The sequence below is a fragment of the Loxodonta africana genome, chromosome 20 (genome assembly GCF_030014295.1).
Source record: "Loxodonta africana isolate mLoxAfr1 chromosome 20, mLoxAfr1.hap2, whole genome shotgun sequence".
In the NCBI taxonomy this organism is placed as follows: Eukaryota; Metazoa; Chordata; class Mammalia; order Proboscidea; family Elephantidae; genus Loxodonta; species Loxodonta africana.
In genome coordinates this window covers 74,938,661-74,958,688 of record NC_087361.1, presented here as the reverse complement: position 1 = coordinate 74,958,688, position 20,028 = coordinate 74,938,661, and the positions used below count along the sequence as shown (strand labels likewise).

Below are 20,028 nucleotides of genomic sequence, written 5' to 3'. Positions count from 1 at the left end.
GATGACATGCACTGCAATCAGATCAGGAACTTCCATCCGCCAAACGCAGCACAAAAGAGTGGAAAGGTGAATCACACACTCATTAAGGGATACTTGCAACACATAAAACCCATACGGGTTTGGCCAGCAGAATATATAAAGAACTCTTACAAGTTATTAAGAAAAAAAACAAGCCAACTGAAAAATGAATAAAAGACATAAATAGGCAAGTCACAGAAGAGCAAACAAAAAGGCCAGTGGATATATGAAAAGATAATCAACCTCATAATTAATGAAATAAATGCAAAATGCATCCACAATGAGATATCAATTAACATTCACCAGACTGGCATAAATTAAAGTCTGACAGCACCAAGTGTTGGCAAAGATGTGCGGCAATGGCTATGCTCCACCAACAGAAGCAGAAACTGATAATGGTTTCGGAAAGCAATTTGAAATTACCTAATAAAGCTGAAGATGCACATATCCCTCAACCAAACAACTTTACTCCTAGACATACACTTTAAGTGCTTCTTAAACTTTTTAAATTATTATTATACATACTTAGAAAATTATAATATTTATACAGCACACTGGGGTAAACAGAGAGGGTGCTCACAGTGAGAGATGACTGGTCTGGCAGCTCAGGTCTCCCAAGTTCCTACCAGCTCCTCTGAGAACTCGTAAGGTCATTATCTCAGCCTAGCAACTGGGACACTCTTTCTAGAGAAACTCTTCACATTTGTACCAGGAAACACATACAAGAATACAAAAAGAAATATTGTGGCAGCAAAAAAATTAGAAACAACCCAAATGTCTACCAGCAAAATAAATAAATTGTAATCATATAATAGATAAATTCATATACTGGAATGGAATGATTCATAGCTGTGAAAATGAAAGAGCATCAACATGGATAAATCTTGAAAACGATGAAGAGTCAAAACAGCTTACACACACTACCATCCCAACAACACATACACTATCATTCCATTCATGTAAAGGTCACATGAAACAAAATTTTAAAATTTGGCAATCCAACCAAAACTTCTGTCATTAAGATGGCTAGAAGTTTGCTTTCATTCACATAATTATAATTCTAAGAAAGGAAAGTGTCCCTCAACCAACGAAAGATCAAATACACCAAAACAAAGATATATACTCATTGCTGTCGAGTTGATTCCGACTCACAGCAACCCTACAAGACAGAGCAGAACTGCCCCATAGGGTTTCCAAGGAGTGGCTGGTAGATTCAAACTACCGACCTTTTGGTTAGCAGCTGAGCTCTTACCCACTGTGGCACCAGGGCTCCAAGACAAAAATAGGGAGCACAATATTTGACACTGAGAATAACTGACCTATAACCCTTACAAACACTGAGTATGCCTGGTTTTCCTGGCTAGAGGATGAGTTTGAAGAATTATATACAAGAATCAGTATAAACTAATGCCTCAGTGAAGGTAACCACATGTTAACAAGATATAGAAGACCACTGAAAAATGAACAGATGCCTTATTTAAGAAGATTAACATACCAATGATCATCAGCAATCAGCGCCCCAGATAACTGAATATCATGGCTTGAGTTTGGTTTATACTTTCCAACTGTGGTTTTTCCTTCTTTTATCATATATAGCAACATCTCCGATAGCTGAGGATCTTCATTGAGATTGACAAGGTTTGGCAAGTGGTTGTCCATTTGGAATGTAATTCCTGCTTTCTAGTGAAAGTCAGAAAAAAAAAATTAACATTAACGATAAATACAAAATTGCTAAACTCACCTAAAATATATGGTCTAAGTTAAAAATTTAAATCATTCTACATGAAGTCTCGATAAATTAAAAGTTCCTTAGAATTTCGCCCTCCTAAGAATCTCCCCTTCCTGACTTCCCGATAACTGTTAGAATCATACTAAAGGTCCTAGAGTTACGCTGATTCTTCATCCTTCACCATCCTCAGCCCACTCACATATCAATCTGTCACCAAATCACGCCAAATGTCTTTAGAACGGATCGGTTCCTTGTTTCACATCCTCACTGCCATCACCTTAGTTCAGGCCCTTATCAATTCACACCTGAACTACCTACCATAGTACCCTCCTGATTGCCCTGCCAACAATTTTTCCTGTTTTCAATCCATCTTACATCCATAGCGGATTAATTCTCTTGCAAAGGTACTCTCAAAATGTCAATTCCCTAGTCAAACATTTCAGCGACTTCTCGCTTCCTGTAAGACAAAACTCAAATTCCTTGGCCTGGAAATTAAGCTCTTAACCATAACTTATTTTTCCAATTTTATCACCTTATGACCTTACACAAACTGCTTATTCCAATAAAATTGATCCACACCCTCTCTTCCGAGCACACCTCCTTTACTCTCATATAATTTTCCCTTCCTGAAGTGCTCTCTTCCTTTTCTCTACCTATCGAGATCTGACCCAAGCTTCCCAGACTGGCCTTTCCCATGGAATTTTCCTCCCTTCCCCTGAATCCTTATAGGACTTCCCTACCTATCATATGAAATATTTCCTTTACTGCCAATACCTTTGGCACTGGCAATGACCTATCTTCTCCAGTCTCTTTTAGAACCTCACTTCATTAAGGAGCTTTCTGACTCCTATAAAAATGTTCAAGTCTCTTTCATCCTTTAAACAAATAAACACAAAACAAACAAACAAACCCTTCTCTCAACTTCAAAGCCCATCTCTGACTCCCGCAATTCTCACCTAAGTTTTTCAGAGTCTACATGTGTGGCTCTATCTTTTCATCTCTCAGTCATTCCTCAACTCACTGTCATCTGGCTCCTTCGTTTACCACTACAGCGAGCTGACAATTTCACAATGGCAATACACGTATTTCAGAAACCTGGGACTCATTCTCGACTTTTCCATTTCTCTCAACCCCTACATCCAAAAACATTCCCAAGCCTATCAATTTTACCTCCCTTCTATCTCTTGACTCCAATTCCTCCACTATCCAATCCCACTGCCACTGCCTTACTCCAAGCTCTGACAATCACTTGCCTTAACAGCAACAGCTACCTCTTAAATGAGTAATCTTTTCTGTCATCAACAGTCTTCGCTCTCTTAAATCCACCTTTCACACTATGACCACAAGTGTCTGTCTAAATACAAGACTGCTTATGTCATTCTCTTTCCATTTAAAGCCCTTCAATGGCTCCCAATCACCTAAATCCAAGTTCCCCACCTGCATCTCTCTCCAGTCTAATCTCTGTCACCAGCTTTCATTTCCAGCCATAAAAAATGTCTTAATTCTCTGACATCCAAGCTGTGTTGGGCCTCCATGCCTTCAAACACGTATTCCTCTACTGCTCATTGTGCAACACACTGCTTAACGGTCCCTTCCTCCTTGATAAACACCCTCCTCAAATGATTCTGTCCTCTCTCCTGCATCTCATACTTTTCATTGCATTAGGTTGGATCATAGGAAACTGCCTGTATTCAACCACTTTTTACCTATAAAAATGACAGTTTCATATAGCTAAAGCTAATTAAGTCACATCACAATACAGTTGTCTTTTTACTGTAAACCTCCCTCAAGGAGCCCTGGCGGTGCATCAGGTTAGCACTCGGCAGTGGTTCGAAGCCACACAGCTGGTTCGCAGGAGAAAGATCTGGCAATCTGTTTCCATAACGATTATAGCCAAGAAAACCCTATAGGGCAGTTCTACTCCGTCACATGAGGTCGCTATGAGTCATGATCGACTTGACGGCATCCAACAACTACAAATCTCCCCCTGAATCACAAGCTCTCTGAGAGCCAGAACTGCACCTTACACAGTCTGGCAATCCTTGTTTCTGGCCCAGCACAGATATTCAATCAATATTTGTTGAGTCAAATTGAATATAACTGTATAGTTTGTTTATATTTCAACTTTCCAACTAGCTTATGGGCTGAAAGCAATCACAATCTTGATCTTAACAATTCTTTATATTAATTCTCTTCATGGTATTGCTTTGTACAGAGTCAGTGTAAGTATTTGAGAAATTAAATTTACATGTTTACTTTCATATTTCTTTTTTATTTGCAATCAGTTTAGAAGGTTGAAATAATACCTGTAACTCTTTTGTTTCTTGAAGTTTTCTTTTTTCAGCTTGTTCAAACTTTTCTTTCCATACTCTTTCCAAAGACAAACAAAACAATAGAGTTAAAGACATCCTGATATATAAGATTGAGAATCAAGAGGCTAGATCATCAATAAAGATTAGGGAACAACCTAGAAATATTTCAAAATATGATTGTCTGGGGGTGGGGTGCTCTATTCATACAGAAGGTAGGGAGAAAGATAGACTCAGCGTCTTCTTCAGGCCCCACTCGTCCTATGATTCCAAGGAAACACAATGAAAATTTAAAGTACCGACTGTATCGCACCTCTGCATTTCTGCCATGTCTTTCTCCTGCTGATGCAGTTTCATTCTTAGGGATGTTATTTCTTGCCGACAGAGCCTATATCGTTCAGGGTCAATATGTCGATTGTTTCTTTGAGCAGCTTTTAGCTTTTCAATTTCTGCTTTCAACTCTAAATATTTATAAAAAGATATGTGATAAAACACATTTAATACATAATAATTTCCATGTCAGGTACAATCCTCCCATCTTCTATTTTATTTGAATTTTTAAATATTATTAAATAAAACAGAATATTTCAGAAATCAATTTTACTTTACTTACATGAGCTATATACCCCTACCTAGGCTTGACCTGGAAAAGTACTCTCATATTAATGAATTTCCCCCCTCATAAGTAGGATGGCCATAGTGGGATGCTCTTAAGAGGGAAGGATGGTACTATTAGTGACACTGTAAAAAGAGACATAAGCTGAGATTGTCCAGGGCAGAGCATACTCATAAGACATGTTGGATAAAGACCAAACATTTTTCAACCTGAAATTCAAAATGCTTATTTCTAATGAAAATGGTTCCATTTGTAAAACAGAGGAGATCTAAAAAGGAAGGGATAAACTGTGATATAGAAAACTGATTCTACTCTGGATCACAACTCTGAAGTACCTATTCACCTTCTGCTGCTAAAAAGGGCCAGAGGACAAAGGGGTGTGAAAAGATGGTAGCTCCACATAAGCAGGGATACGACATGGCATAAATCAAGATTCTTTGCAGGTATGTAAAGTCTACCCTAGGTGAGTAATTACCAAGGCATAAACACAAAGTAGTATTTAGCGTAAACAAATTTAGGCCTGTGCTTAGCCTCTGGATCAACAGGCTAAGCAAGAACAGAGCTGATAAATGGAATGGCAATGAAGGAAAGGACATAAGAAAAAAGTAATAATAAATAACTCTATTGTTAATTTGCTACACACATCTGTACTCAGTCTGCAAAATTATTTTTCCATGCCTCCTGTTTCCCCTTTACTCATATTCTACTCCTTTAAAACAATTTCTGATTGTTTTTCTTCCATATTACTTATTCTTTTTCCCACTGTCCTTCTATCTTCCTCCATCACTGTGGAATGATGACTAGAATCTATTATAAGTAGGTGTAGAAAAAACTGATTTCCTTAAATTGCATGTTCTCAAGACTAGAATTTGTGAGACTAAGCTGTTGCAAAGTAATTTTTAGAAAAATATTCACCTCTGATTAACTTAGCATTCGTATCTTCATTTACTTTGGCAATGTTGACTATCAAACGGGCTTGGTTAGCATATCTAAGCGTGCTTAGGGTTTCATCTATACTGCTGCCGGCAGGACTGACTGTCGCAATCATTGCAGTTTTTGAATTTCCACCCAGACTTTCTTTTAACAGCCTTTAAAGGAAAAAAAAAAGTCATAATTAGACTTTGCTTCACAAAGCCTAGAATAACAGTAATTACCTAGAAAGCACAAAACAAACAATATGCTGCTCTTAAATACCATTTTAATAATTTTTGGTATCTAGCTATATTTAGATCTCATAAACACTGTATTTTCTCTTCATTTTTTATATTGTTTCGTAAAGCAATAATCTGTACAGAAATTTTAAAATGTGGTTAGTTATCAGCTATTTAGTAAGATACCTCTCGCCTTGCCAGACTGCAAGCGACTTTAGGAAAGGAACTATATGTCTTGGTCGTCTGTGTGTTTCCATTGCTACCACAACCTTTTGGAGCAGGTGTTCAACAAATGTTGAAAATAATGAATGGACTATAAACCAAAGTTTTGTATTCTACTATATGCAAAAGGCTTATTTTAAGGAAAAAGGGAGTATGAGACTGAAAAGCATATCCTTTATTAATACAGAATATATTTCACTATTTTTAACTTTCAAAAGGCTTGGAAAAATAAAAACAGATTTTCCCTTATAGGTTTTGAGGTGGCAGCCACATTACAGTAAACCAATTATAAAGATACATTTCTGTCAAATAGAGATACAGTCCTTATCAGAATTATATAAATGTTTATCAGAATTAGAAATTAAATCTAAACAGATGTAAACTTAAATGTAATATATTTAAAATTGAATACATATAAATTAATTACACTAACCAAACAAAAATTATTTAATTTCACTTTATGTTTGGCAATAGCATATATATTCACACATCAGGCACTAATAAGTACAGTAATATTTGCTTACATTCATACAGCACATACTATGTGTTAAGAGTTTTACATTAATCATTTGATCCTCACTACAACACTAAGATAGGTGTTGACGTTATCCCCATTTTACGGATGAGGAAACTGAAGCTCAGAGTATTAACTGATTCGTCCGAAGTCACAGAGCTTTTAAGATGCGGAGCTGAGATTCAAATCCAGTTTGATTCCGGAGTCTATATTGTTAACCACTAGGCCATATTCCTTCTCTATCCCAGTGTTATATGAAGTTAGTCTATTATTTTTTCCCACAGTATTCACTATATTTGACTTCAGAAGATACTTGCCATGTAAGAACTGATTCACGATAAGGAATAAAAACTCTCCTCTGGTTCGCTTGTTCAGAGAGTGCGGATATAACCTTTCCCAAAGTCAGCAAGGACTTGTTAATACTCACACCTTCCTATACATAAGATAAAAAAAAAAAAATTAATTTTCAAATAATTGCTCAACAATATACTAATTTCACAAAATGTATTTCTCCCTTTGTATAATTAATGAATAAGTACTTTCTTCTATAAGCTACCAACTTTCTATGACTCAAAACTTGCTAAAATGTTTCTGTGAAAAATAATCAAACCACAGAGTTTGCATCCCTCTTTAAACCACAGCAATGTATTCTGTAGGCTGCAGCTAAAGATACATTTTTTTTGGTAAGTTTATTCAGTTTGTAATATCCTGAAAATAATGCCCTCAGGACTAAATTTTATCAAAATGCAAACCATCCACATTTACCTTCAGCCGATCTCCACTAGTGTGCGCTGCAGAGCAGCGCTCACTGCCCGCCAGGTCTATCAGATTCATGCGGCTCGTGATTCTGTGATCATGCTCTTCCCCCTCCACCAATTCCGTCTGTAGCAAAATGATATTAAAATAACTTAAGTTCTTCAGTGACTTGCTATTAATACATGTCTTCATGAGTGAAAATTCTATAAGATTACCAACCATTCTTTTTTAAAACATCCCTGCTTGAATCTGTGATAGTTTCACAATGTATAAATATTCACATATTCTACTAAAAACAATACATTGAGCAGTGGTTGGGCTGTGCCAAAATAAAAGAAATGGCTTTAAAAGAATAAAAACCCACAACTACTCAATTATATGAAGGAAACAATCATAGAGAAAAAGCTTTATGCACAAATGTGTTGTTTATCCCGGCATTATAATAGCAAAACATTTAAAAACAACATAAATTTCTCATAGTAGAGAAAAACTTAACGGATTATAATAGTTAATAGAATGCTATAGGTAAAGTTATTAAAAATGATCTTTGCAAACAATTTTAATAGCATACAATGGCTGCATTTTGTAAATTTAAGTGTGCTTATAAAACACCTGAAAGATAATATACTTTCTCATATGTTTTTACCACGTATTACTGATCATAAAAATAATGAAAACAACACACTGCCATTATATACAGAAAGTCATTTAGAATTAGTGTACATGCTTCTACTGATATAACAGTACTTTTATCTTTTGAATGAAAGAAGAAAACCATGAAATTTAAATGTTATTTACTACCTGATCTACGAAAATAATCACCAAAAAAAATACCTTGGTCTGGGTCATCACCAGGGTGAAAACGGAATGAGATCGGGAGCTTTTATCATTCATGCCAGTAGCGGCAGTTGCTCTTTGTTTATTTCCCAATTCTAGCCAACTCTAATAATAAAGAAGCGAGCAAGGTCAGAGCTGCAGACTATAATTTATTGGAACAAGTTATGGAACAACAAAGCTAAGTAAGCACACCCGGTAACATTACACACATTTAAAATTAGTTTATAAAATAAGATTATTAATAAATGTTTATCTTTTATCATTTGTATTCCCATTGTCCACTTTTTTCTTTTCTGTCACAGAAATCTCAATCAGGAAATAATACCTTTAAAAGGCTATTTCTATAACTCCAAACTGACATAATAATCATTTTTTTTTTTTAATTTGGAAGAACAAGACTTTTGATTAAGGTTTAAAAAACAAAATCATTTTACGATAATTAACAAGATTAACCTTCTGTTTATGCAAACAGCAATTAAGGAGAAATATTCTTACGAATATTTATGATTATGACCTTTCTATCTAATGAAAAGAAAACAAAACACAGAAAATCAATCTTACCTGGATATCAGAGTAAGAACTGACAACATTCCTATTTAAAAAAAAAAAAAAAACCAGATTTTACAGATGATACTATTGTTCTCATACTGCAATAATAACCTTTACATTAATTCTCACAGACTCTTTCATTTACCCCAGCCTTCAAGGGAAGGAAATAAAATAATGGTTTTCTGCATGTGTGTGTGTGGTAAAAACATATATAACACTTAACATTTCAACTTTTTCACGTGTACAATTCAGTGCCATCATGTTCATCGTGCTGTGCAACCATCGCCACTATCTGCTTCCAAATTCTTCCATCAGCCTGAACAGAAACTCAGTGCCCCTAAGCAATGGCCCCCTTTCCCTCTCTGCCACCCCTGGTAACGACTAATAAACTGTGGTTTCCACAAATTTGCCTATTCTAAAAATAATGTTTTAATTGTGCCAAAAAGTATGATTTTTCTTAAACAATGAAGTATCTTAGCATCTTAACATTATAATATTCAAGTCTACAACCATTAGATCAAAAGATTTACTTTACGTGTGTGCATGCACGCCCACATACATACATGTTTGGGTCTCAACATAATCCTGGATATAATAAATGGAGCTGAACTCATATCTAATCACTTTTTCTCTCCTTTAAGAGAAGCATTCAGAGTGTTGAAACACAAATGACTCTTAGCACAGATCAAACAACTGAGCTCATCTTCGTGCCTTCTCCTCTCTTCATCTTAATCGGTATACAAAGCACGTTGAAGGAGAAGGTTTAACTTAATGGGGAGAAAAGAGGGTGAAGGGGAGAAAAATCAAATACTTATTTCATACTCAGTGTAATTAATACCCTATGCCAGGCACTTATAGATGCTGTGAAAAATACAAATATAAAAACAAAGAGCTAAGACTCTATTTAGAGAGAGAAGATTTAATCGAATAATAGTAAGCGTAGAAGGCTAAATAGCCATGCAGGTTTCAAAGCTGGGGAGGCAAATGGAAGTAACATAAGGTTTATGGGAGAACAACATTCACTCTACTCATTCGTTTTCTCCTTGCTCCTGTGGAGTCAAACACTTACATTGACAGCGCTTCCACATAGGGTCCAGAAATAGGATGCTCCCTCAGTCTCAGCTAGCAGAAGCAAACATTAGCATCGTTAAGTGTATGACAAATACTTCACAATAAACATAACTTCAAACGATTATTTTTCTATATTTTGAGTTTAAGGTAAAGAGATCTGTCTTTTTTATGTCCAGAAATAAACATAAACGTTCTCACAGAAACAAATCTGTAAGGCACTGAGAAACTGCCTCAACACCACAAATGTGCACGATACGCAACAATACAGCACAGCATCAAATGCCTTACAGCTTTCTTGCCCTTAAGTTAAATTCCGCAGTAGCTTTTACTTATATGTTCTTAAGTGGCTCTCTAAACATGCTCACTAAATTTCAGGCATTTAACATTTTCTTCATTTTTACATTATATATTTTAAGTTGTGTGTGGCCAGAAATTTAAAAACACAGAGAAGAAAATGCCAAGTTTTATTTTTAAGTTCCTTGATTTTGCCAAGAGTAAGCTGCACAGCCTTGAACAACTCAACTGACTTTAGATTTTAATGTTCGCATTCCAAGGTTCTTTTCAAAATTAAAAATTTTTAATTCGAATAGCAGTTTAAAAAAAAGGCCTCTGTATTTGTGAAACCTTGTATTTCACAGAAAACATTCTCTATAAAATACCAATTTGCTAGATAATCCACTGAAATACATATTCCACAATAAAAAACCAATTTTAAAAACTTTTACTGCTTTATAGACTATTAGGCATTAGATGTTTAGGTGGTCTAACTAAATCTTGTAACAAATGGTTTAACTTTTACACGATACTTGGTTAAAATAAAAAGAGGTATTTTAATAACTGATTTATTTCTACTAATGATTCTCAGCTTACTTACGAAATAACGAAGAAGTTAGGCTGTTAATCCCAAGCATTCGCAATCATATAATAGCATTTTAATAAGAAGTTAGGCCATATCATCCTGAAATCTCATCTAATTCCATGCATTTATAAGAACAGAACTCAAAGACAAATAATAAATTGTTTTAATCTTACAGGTTGCTTCCTCTGCCCATTTTCACCTTTACAAACCAGGAGATCGTGAATTTTCTCATTATATACTTCAAAGAAGCTCATTTCAAGGTGATAGCTGACCTGGCAGGAACAGAAACACAGCATGCAATTTATTTTAAAAGCCCTTGTAGTTCTTCTTACTAACCTCTAGGTGAGATTCAATTCAATTCGTTAAGCATTTCTTAAATACCTACCTACTATGTGTTTGGCTTCAGGCTATAGTTAGAAGAATATAAAGAAGTATAGGAGTCCTGGGGGCACAGTGGTTAAGAGCTTGGCTGCTAACCAAAAGGTAGGCAGTTCAAATCCACCAGGTGCTCCTTGGAAACCTTATGGGGCGGTTCTACTCTGTCCTATAGGGTTGCTATGAGTCAGAATCAACTTGATGGCCATGGGTTTATACACACACAAAAGGAATAAAGCAGAGAAAGGCTGACAGAAGAGACGACCCCTCCATCACTGTACACCAGCAAGAACTGATCCTAAATGCAGAGTCCCCACCCTCCCTTTCCATACCACTGTTCCAAAGGAGAGTGACCTAGCTATCAGAACTACATCTTCCATTAAATGTTTCCTTAGTTTCTTTAGTTACCATAACCCTGATTTTCACTTGATTTGATTGCTTTCTAGTCTAATATGCAGGCTTGCAGGTACTCTGTGAACATACCTCTTGCGTTCGTTTTTTGGCTACTTGCGCAAAAAGATCTTGACAAAATCTTGGAATTATTCCTGGTTCTTCGCTAAATCCCATCATCCTGGAAAATACATTATGAATAAGGATAAAATAGAAGTAGTTAGTTGTGTGTGTTTTTCTTTTAAATCCTTTCTGAGGAAATGAGTCAGAGGGCAAGCTGATTAAATCTTAGTTAATAGCTGAGAACCTAGGCTCTGGAGCCGAATCTGACTAAATTCAAATCTTGATCTTAACACTGATCAACTCTGTGACCTTGGACACGATACTTAACCTCACTAAGCCTCAATTTCTTCTTCTGTAAAATGGGAATAATGGAAGTCTCTAATTCAGAGGGTTGTTGTGACAGACTGCAAGTGAAACCTTTAGCACCTGTATCAAATCGTTGCCGTCGAGTCAATTCCGACTCCCAGCGACCCTATAGGACAGAGTGGAACTTCCCCCACAGGGTTTCCAAGGAGCACCTGGTGGATTCGAACTGCCAACCTTTTAGTTAACCACTGAGCTCTTAACCACTGCCCACCAGGGCTCCAATCTTTAGCACAGTGACGAGAATATAGGAAGAATTCAAAAAATATTAGCTACCATTAAAATTCTGAGTATTTCCTTCTAGGACAGGTATTGTCACAGCTACCATTTATTAGATGACTTATTTTTAATTCTCATAATATTTACAAGATACATAACCTCGCTGGGCTTCAGTTTATACGAGAGGTATAATTAATAGTAAAATGAGGTCAATGATACAAAGAAAACTGTATCTCATGTGTAAACTGAAGTCCAAAGGATAAGTAACTTGCCCAAGTTTGCATGGCTACTATATAAAATAGCTGAGATTTGAGCCCAGATCTGTGTGATTTCAAAACTTTCTACCACACCATGCTGCTTCTCCTAACAGAAGATTTAATAATTTCTGGATAATTACATTTGCAATAAAACTTACGTATATGATTTTCCAGAGCCAGTCTGACCATAAGCAAAGAGACAGGTATTGTAGCCCTCAAAGGCTCTTTCTAGGAGAGGTACTGCTAACGTCTCATAAACAGTTGTCTGGCTAGCATAGTTAGGATGACATTCATCAAAAGACCAGAATGAAACATCATAAATAAAATTGTAAGCTTGTTTCATGTCAGGATGTTGCACAGTTATTTCCTCTCCATTCATGAAGACCACCTGGGATGCTTTTTCCATCTTTTCTCTATAAAAAGAAACACAAAGAAAAAAATAAAATTAATCCCAAAATAAAAACTAGCTAATATAACATTCCTCAAAGGCAAGAAAATTCTTCAATTTTATGTGGAAATGTAAAGCAGCAAACATTAATACATCTCCAGTAGCTCGAATGCCACCACTTGAAGGGAAAATGGGGTTCCAGATCTCTTTTACAGAAAATCTACCCCATTTTCACAAGATTTTTCCTCTTTTTTTCTCTTGAGTAATCCTTTCTCCCATCCCACCTGCTATAATCTACTTATACTCTTCAGTTCGAATCTGAAAATTTATCTTAAATATATTTTAAAGAAGTTTTGGGGTACGCATCTGTGTAAAAAACGGCATAAATTATAATTTCAACAAACTCTGTTGTCATGGACTGAATTATGCCCCCAAAAATGTGTGTATCAATTGGGCTGGGCCATGATTCCCAGTATTCTATGATTTTCCTATATGTTGTAAATCCTGCCTCTGTGATGTTAATGAGGGAAGATGGGTGGCAGTTGTGTTAGTGAGGCAGGACTCAACCTACAAGATTGGACTGTGCCTTGAGGCAATCTCTTGAGATGCAAAAGAAAGAAGTAAGTGGAGAGACAGGACCACCTCATGCCACCAAGAAAGAAGCACTGGGAGCAGAATGTGTCCTTTAGACCCAGGGTTCCTGTGCAGAGAAGCTCCTCAACCAGGGGAAGACTGACGAGAAAGATCTTCCTCCAGAGGCTACAGAGAGAGAAAGCCTTCCCCTGGAGCTGACACCCTGAATCTGGACTTTTGACCTACTTTACTGTAGTACTTCTCTTTGTTAAAGCCATTCACTTGTGGTATTTCTGTTATAGCAGCACTAGATAACTAAGACATCCACTGAACGTAAGTTTGAATCCTAAGTCTGTCCTAGCTATCAGCTGTTGTCACTATTATAGAAAGTTACTCCCTCCTCTAGATCCTCTCCCTTAGAGTTACGGATTTTCATGTCCATTCTTCTTTTACCTCAGACTAGGGTGGAAATCTTTCACGTACTCTAGATATGCAAAAAAAAAAAAAGAGTCTGGCACCAGATATCCCTTTTCCTCCCAACTCTATTTTGGATCAGAGTTTAACCTGCAAACCCCTGCCTTATCAGTTTGACAAGTGCCTCCCCACCCCAGCCCTGCTTCCAGGGCTTGTCTGTTGAGTCTGGAATCAGGCTCCTGGCCCTTCGGTGTAGTCAGCCATCTTGTATTTTGTCCCTACGGGGTCTGTTTTTATGTTGCCTCTTTTCCTATTGTGGTTCTTGAAGCTTTTCTGAAGAGCCAAATCAGCTCACTCTCAGCTCTCTCCCCTTATCATTAGCCCCACATTTTCACTAGTAAGCCCTTATAGCGCTGTTATGACTCGCCTTTAACTAGTGATTGACCCTTTATGCTCAAACTAGAAGTTCCTTCCCACTGCAGTGGTTGCCGTATCTTCTTCTAATTTGCTCAGATACACATCGTCAAATTAAAACTACTGTCCCTGTCAAGTTTTTCAGTCTTCCCTTAAAATATTTTCAAATACGTAAATATCACATTCACATTTTGTCACGTCCATCTATTTCAGCCCTACCCCTAATCTGTCACCTCCACCTACAATCACTTTGTGGAGAGAGATTTTTGCCATCAGAATCAAACCTAATAAATCACTGCATTTATAATCATTATCTCTCAATATGGGATGACGGTGATGAGCACCATTCTGGAAAGGGTTCTGGAAAGATCTGTTTGAGGAATGAGTGACCCGTAAGGGCTCTTTTTAAGGGAAAGGTAGAGGATCCTGCCATATGTTACAGATTTGAAAGCAGACTGCATTAGAGACTCAAGTGACTCAGTCAGGCTTTTGAAAAGCAATATATCTAGAAAAAAGTTGGTGATTTAGAAAATACACATTCTCAATTTTTTTCATTTTACAATCATTGAGAATAATCAACATACTACAACTAAATCTGAAAGTTCTCTTTACATAAAAATATTGCCAACAAGTTGGAAAATGCATAAGCACATTGGCTTGCCAGAGGCAAGATGCATTACATATCATGGACTTAGCCTTGGATTTTAAAAGACTTACGTACCTCTTGCTGAAAGGCCTTATGCGTACTGCCACGGTCACTTGACTATTCTCTGCTTTTAAGGGGTCTGTTTTTATATCGGTGTTCTGAGCTGCAGCTTCTTCTTCAGGAGGGAGCGTATTTTCTTGTGACCTTTCAGTTTTATTTCCAAGAAGAGAACTTTTTGGCCTTTGTTTAACTTGAAGGCTGGGCATTCGATTTTTCAGTACTGATGCAGCTGGGCTCTTCAACTGAGGCACACTGCGCTTTGGCGTTAATCTGTGTTCTGTTACGCATTTCACAGGTGTTCTTCCTTTTTCTAAAGCTCCCAATTTAATGGCTGAATTTTTCACAATGTCCTTCCCAATACTTCTATGATATAAGTTTTCTGTTCCAGACACTCTGATATCCAACTTGTTCTGAGAGGGTTTTGTTACCAAGCGTCCTGATCTAACAGCTTCAATATGACTCCGAGAACCAGTGGGTGTTCTATGGCTTAAGTACTTAAGCACAACATTTCCATTTTCATTTCCATCTCTGGGGGCTGAAAATGTCTGTTTGTATTTTTCATCAGTCATCATTTCAACATTTTTTGAGTCTTCAGCTAAAGGTACAGAAGATGCAACACAAGAGTTTTTATCAGTATTTACAGTCTTTACATTTCTACTAATTTCCTGTGAAGCACAAGTATTTTCTGTCTCACCTCCCATTTTCTGCGTTGTTTCCCACTTTTCCATAGAATCTGTTTTAGCACGACGTTGTAACGTAAGACGTTTTTCAGCAGTCTCTCCCAGCTCACTACCAAGCAAAGACGATTCTTTGTCCCTTGTAACTCTTCTCTGAAGTGTCAATCCACCTACAGGTTTAGGGGTCAGGGGCAGATCTCCCGTTTTTTTACAGGCAGAAATAACGTAAGTGCTATTTACGTCTTTGATTTTACTTGCAGATCCAAATAATGGATCATCATTTTCGCATTCTGACATATTTGACTTTGAATGCAGCTTAAGTCCACTACCTTGGGAGAGGACATTCAGTGAGGAATTCTTTTGGGAAGAAGGAATACCAAGGATATTGCTGTCATTTCGATTACGAGCAGCGTATACTGACATTTTGGCAGCAAGTTATTTTAGAAAACGATGCTGTTGAAGAACCTAAGCTCGTCTTTGGATGGTTATTTGACTTTCAGCCATTTCTCATATATCAGTTTCTAAAAATAGCTGCTAACCTACAAAAAAAAAAGAAAAAAAATTAGATTGCACAGACCCTAAACAGGCTTTAAAAACATAGAGAGAACTTCCCATTTTTAAAAGTAACTTCCCAGAGGAATACATTAGAATAAAGCAGTGATAATGACACTTTTCGATCCTTCTTCTACTTGACCCCTCTGTGACAGTTCCAGTCCAAGGTACTGTTACTTCCAAACACTCTACCTTTTTATCGACACCAAACTCTGACCCTCCTTTGTGTTAGTCTTTTCTGTCTCTTTAGAGGACTCTTTTTCTCAATCTACCCACTTAATATGAATACGGCCCCCACGTTATGTGCAGCTCACTACACAGTCTCTAACAGCTGAACCACCACTTCTTCAGGGCTTCAGCTGACACCTTTAGTCTCCAAGACTCAATCTCCAGCTCCGATATCACTTCCAAGCAGCTTCAGACAAATCTCTGCCCTCAAAGAGTTTACAAGCATCATTCAACAAGTAAATTCACTGAGTCCTCATTATGTCCCTGGGTGGTGCAAATGGTTAGTGCACTCGGCTGCTAACCAAAAGGCCGAAGGTTCAAGTTCACCCAGAGACACCTCAGAAGAAAGTCCTGGCAATTTACTGCTAAAAGAACCAGCCATTGAAAACCCTATGGAGAACGGTTTTACTCTGACACACATGGCATCACCATGAGTCAGAATCAATTCAACGGCAATTGGTTTTTTCATTGTATGCCAGGTCCTCTAATAGCCAGTGGAGATTTCAAAGATAAGACCTCTGTTCTCATTTCCTTAGTCAAGGCGGAAAACACAGATTAACACTTTTTTTAAGTAGTCCCAGCTTTGGAAGTGGGGAGAGATCCTAAAGGAAACCCTAGCACTTAAGTCAAAGTCTGGAACAATGCATTTTTATAAATACCTGTGGAATGTATGCTGAATACAGGAATATTTCATGAAAGAGATTAAATTGAGAGGTGTCACAAGGCAGATTATTCACAAATGAGTACCACAGACAATAAGTAATACACATTAATTGCTCGTGTTAGCAGAACTATGCAAGATTAGGTAAGTAGTCTGCTCTCTAGCAATTAGATAACAAATCAGAGCGATGTGTTTGTAAATATATGTCAACAGTATCTATCAGGCATTAAAGTTTAGAAGAAAGAGAACAGCAGTGATGACAGCTAAGAGATCTGGCTTCTAGTCTACTCTGCAGCAAACTCCTTAAGTTGACATAAACAAACCTTTAAATTTGAATGCGTGGTTCTAACTAGTAAAATAACACTTGCTCAAACTAGTTCATAAATCATTGTTATACAGGAACAAATTAGAAGTTACTGTTTAAGTGAAGCCCTGGTCGCTCAGTGGTTAAGCGTTAGGCTGCTAACCAAAGGGTCTACAGTTGGAATCCACCAGCCACTCCCTGGAAACCCTATGGGGTATTTCTACCTATAGGGTCGCTGTGAGTTGGCATCGACTCGACGGCAACGGGCAATGTTTAAGTAAATCTTTTAAAGTTCCACATAAAAGTCATTATTACAAAAAACTTCGTCAGCTTATAAGCATTCCGTCAACCTTTCTGGGATCACTATGAGTCGGAATCGGCGCTAAATGACAACATACTATCATGAAATGAATTTAAAGAAAAGAAAAAAAAAACCTGGAAAGTCTACTGCAACAGAAAACTATTTGCTACTTACATAAATCAGTACGGTGTTTTTTTTTTTATCTGGGGAGTTTCGCCACCAGATTTTAAAGAAGACTGGAATTAGTGCAAGAAAACAAGTCGGAACCAACACCAAAACATCCCCGTGATCCTCTTCTTCCTCAGCTGGTCACTACGAGGGCTGTGACGGCGAATGGACCTCTTCGTGGCAGCCGACTAGGCGAGACCCAGCGGGAGAAGGTTGGGCGGAGGAGCCCTGAACTCCGGCGTCCTGGTCCCCGCGGAGCCCTTCCTCTCGGGGGGCCTCGACGCCGCCGACCAGGAACTCCGGGCTGCACAGAGGACCTGAGCCCAGACCACCCGTCCACACTGCAGCGGTCCTCCGCAGGAGAAGCGCCCGCACTCTCCCCACAGAACCCGTCCTCGGACCCTCCCCAGGGCCCAACACCCCGGGGACCCTCCAGGCCGCTCGCACGTCACTCACCGCCCGGCAGCCGGCTCCAGCAGAGGCCACAATTTGAATGACCGCCCCGTCTTCTGATTGGCTACTGGCGGCCGCGTCGGGCGTGGGCCTCCGCTTCCTCCCGCCCCCCGGAAGCGCAGGTGGTGGGGTTTCCGGTGGCTGTGTGTGGACCGCCCCGCCCTCGCTCCCAGGCAACGGGTCCCGCCACGCCCCGGCGCAGCTCTCTGGTAGACTTCCGGCCCTCTTAATTCCGACCGGAGAAAGAGGGAGAGGTCTGCGTTGTTGCGGGCAACTGACGAAGATGGTGTAGGGCAGTGATAGTGACAGTCTTGTCGATCTTTAATATTAAAAAAAGCATAATCTATCCACGTTACGTTGAAGACTTGACATTGTAAAAATGACTATTTGCTCTTTTTAACAACTGGTGCTGGCATAACTGGATATCCATTTGCAAAAAAATGAAACAGGACCCATACCTCACACCATGCACAAAAACTAACTCCAAGTGGATCAAAGACCTAAACATAAAGACTAAAACAATAAAGATCATGGAAGAAAAAAATAGGGACAACCCTAGGAGCCCTAATACAAGGCATAAACAGAATACAAAACATTACCAAAAATGACGAAGAGAAACCTGATAACTGGGAGCTCCTAAAAATCAAACACCTATGCTCATCTAAAGACTTCACCAAAAGAGTAAAAAGACCACCTATAGACTGGGAAAGAATTTTCAGCTATGACATCTCCGACCAGCACCTGATCTCTAAAATCTACATGATTCTGTCAAAACTCAACCACAAAAAGACAAACAACCCAATCAAGAAGTGGGCAAAGGATATGAACACACACTTCACTAAAGAAGACATTCAGGCAGCTAACAGATACATGAGAAAATGCTCTCGAGCATTAGCCATTAGAGAAATGCAAGTTAAAACTACGATGAGATTCCATCTCACTCCAACAAGGCTGGCATTAATCCAAAAAACACAAAATAATAAATGTTGGAGAGGCTGCAGAGAGATTGGAACTCATACATTGCTGGTGGGAATGTAAAATGGTACAAGCACTTTGGAAATCTATCTGGCGTTATCTTAAACAGTTAGAAATAGAACTACCATACAACCCAGAAATCCCACTCCTCGGAATACACCCTAGAGAAACAAGAGCCTTCACACAAACAGATATATGCACACCCATGTTTATTGCAGCTCTGTTTACAATAGCAAAAAGCTGGAAGCAACCAAGGTGTCCATCTATGGATGAATGGGTAAATAAATTGTGGCATATTCACACAATGGAATACTACGCATCGGTAAAGAACAGTGACGAATCTGTGAAACATTTCATGACATGGAGGAACCTGGAAGGCATTATGCTGAGAGAAATCAGTCAGAGGGAAAAGGACAAATATTGTATAAGACCACTATTATAAGATCTTGAGAAATAGTATAAACTGAGAAGAACACATACTTTTGTGGTTACGAGGGGGGGAGGGAGGGAGGGAGGGAGAGGGTTTTTTTACTGATTAATTAGCTGATAAGAACTGCTTTAGGTGAAGGGAAGGACAACACTCAATACATGGAAGGTCAGCTCAACTGGACTGGACTGGACCAAAAGCAAAGAAGTTTCCAGGATAAACTGAATACTTCAAAGGTCAGCGGAGCAAGGGCGGGGGTTTGGGAACCATGGTTTAAGGGGACTTCTAAGTCAACTGGCAAAATAATTCTATTATGAAAACATTCTGCATCCCACTTTGAAATGTGGCGTGTGGGGTCTTAAAAGCTAACAAGCGGCCATCTAAGATGTATCAATTGGTCTCAACCCACCTGGATCAAAGGAGAATGAAGAACACCAAGGTCACACGACAACTAAGAGCCCAAGAGACAGAGAGGGCCACATGAACCAG

The 20,028-nt window shown here is 38.3% G+C and overlaps 1 protein-coding gene across 2 annotated transcripts in view; it reads right to left on the bottom strand.

Annotated features, from left to right (window-relative positions):
• Positions 1-18,159, bottom strand: part of KIF14 (kinesin family member 14) — a 73,975-nt gene extending 55,816 nt beyond the window's left edge. Inside the window, exons 1-15 of one of the 2 annotated variants that reach the window (XM_010590194.3) lie at positions 17,691-18,159; positions 15,488-16,009; positions 14,809-15,388; positions 12,457-12,711; positions 11,490-11,577; positions 10,805-10,903; positions 9,771-9,823; positions 8,714-8,744; positions 8,150-8,257; positions 7,325-7,441; positions 6,877-6,992; positions 5,588-5,760; positions 4,370-4,517; positions 4,054-4,117; positions 1,514-1,698 (exon numbers count right to left, since the gene is read on the bottom strand). In XM_010590194.3, coding sequence (XP_010588496.1) covers positions 1,514-1,698; positions 4,054-4,117; positions 4,370-4,517; positions 5,588-5,760; positions 6,877-6,992; positions 7,325-7,441; positions 8,150-8,257; positions 8,714-8,744; positions 9,771-9,823; positions 10,805-10,903; positions 11,490-11,577; positions 12,457-12,711; positions 14,809-15,388; positions 15,488-15,893 — 2,423 coding nt within the window. In that variant the 5' untranslated portion in view covers positions 15,894-16,009; positions 17,691-18,159. Of the gene's footprint in view, positions 1-1,513; positions 1,699-4,053; positions 4,118-4,369; positions 4,518-5,587; positions 5,761-6,876; positions 6,993-7,324; positions 7,442-8,149; positions 8,258-8,713; positions 8,745-9,770; positions 9,824-10,804; positions 10,904-11,489; positions 11,578-12,456; positions 12,712-14,808; positions 16,010-17,690 lie in introns of both variants that reach the window. The other variant, XM_003410204.4, reaches the window with a different exon arrangement.
• Between the last annotated feature and the right edge of the window lie 1,869 nt (positions 18,160-20,028).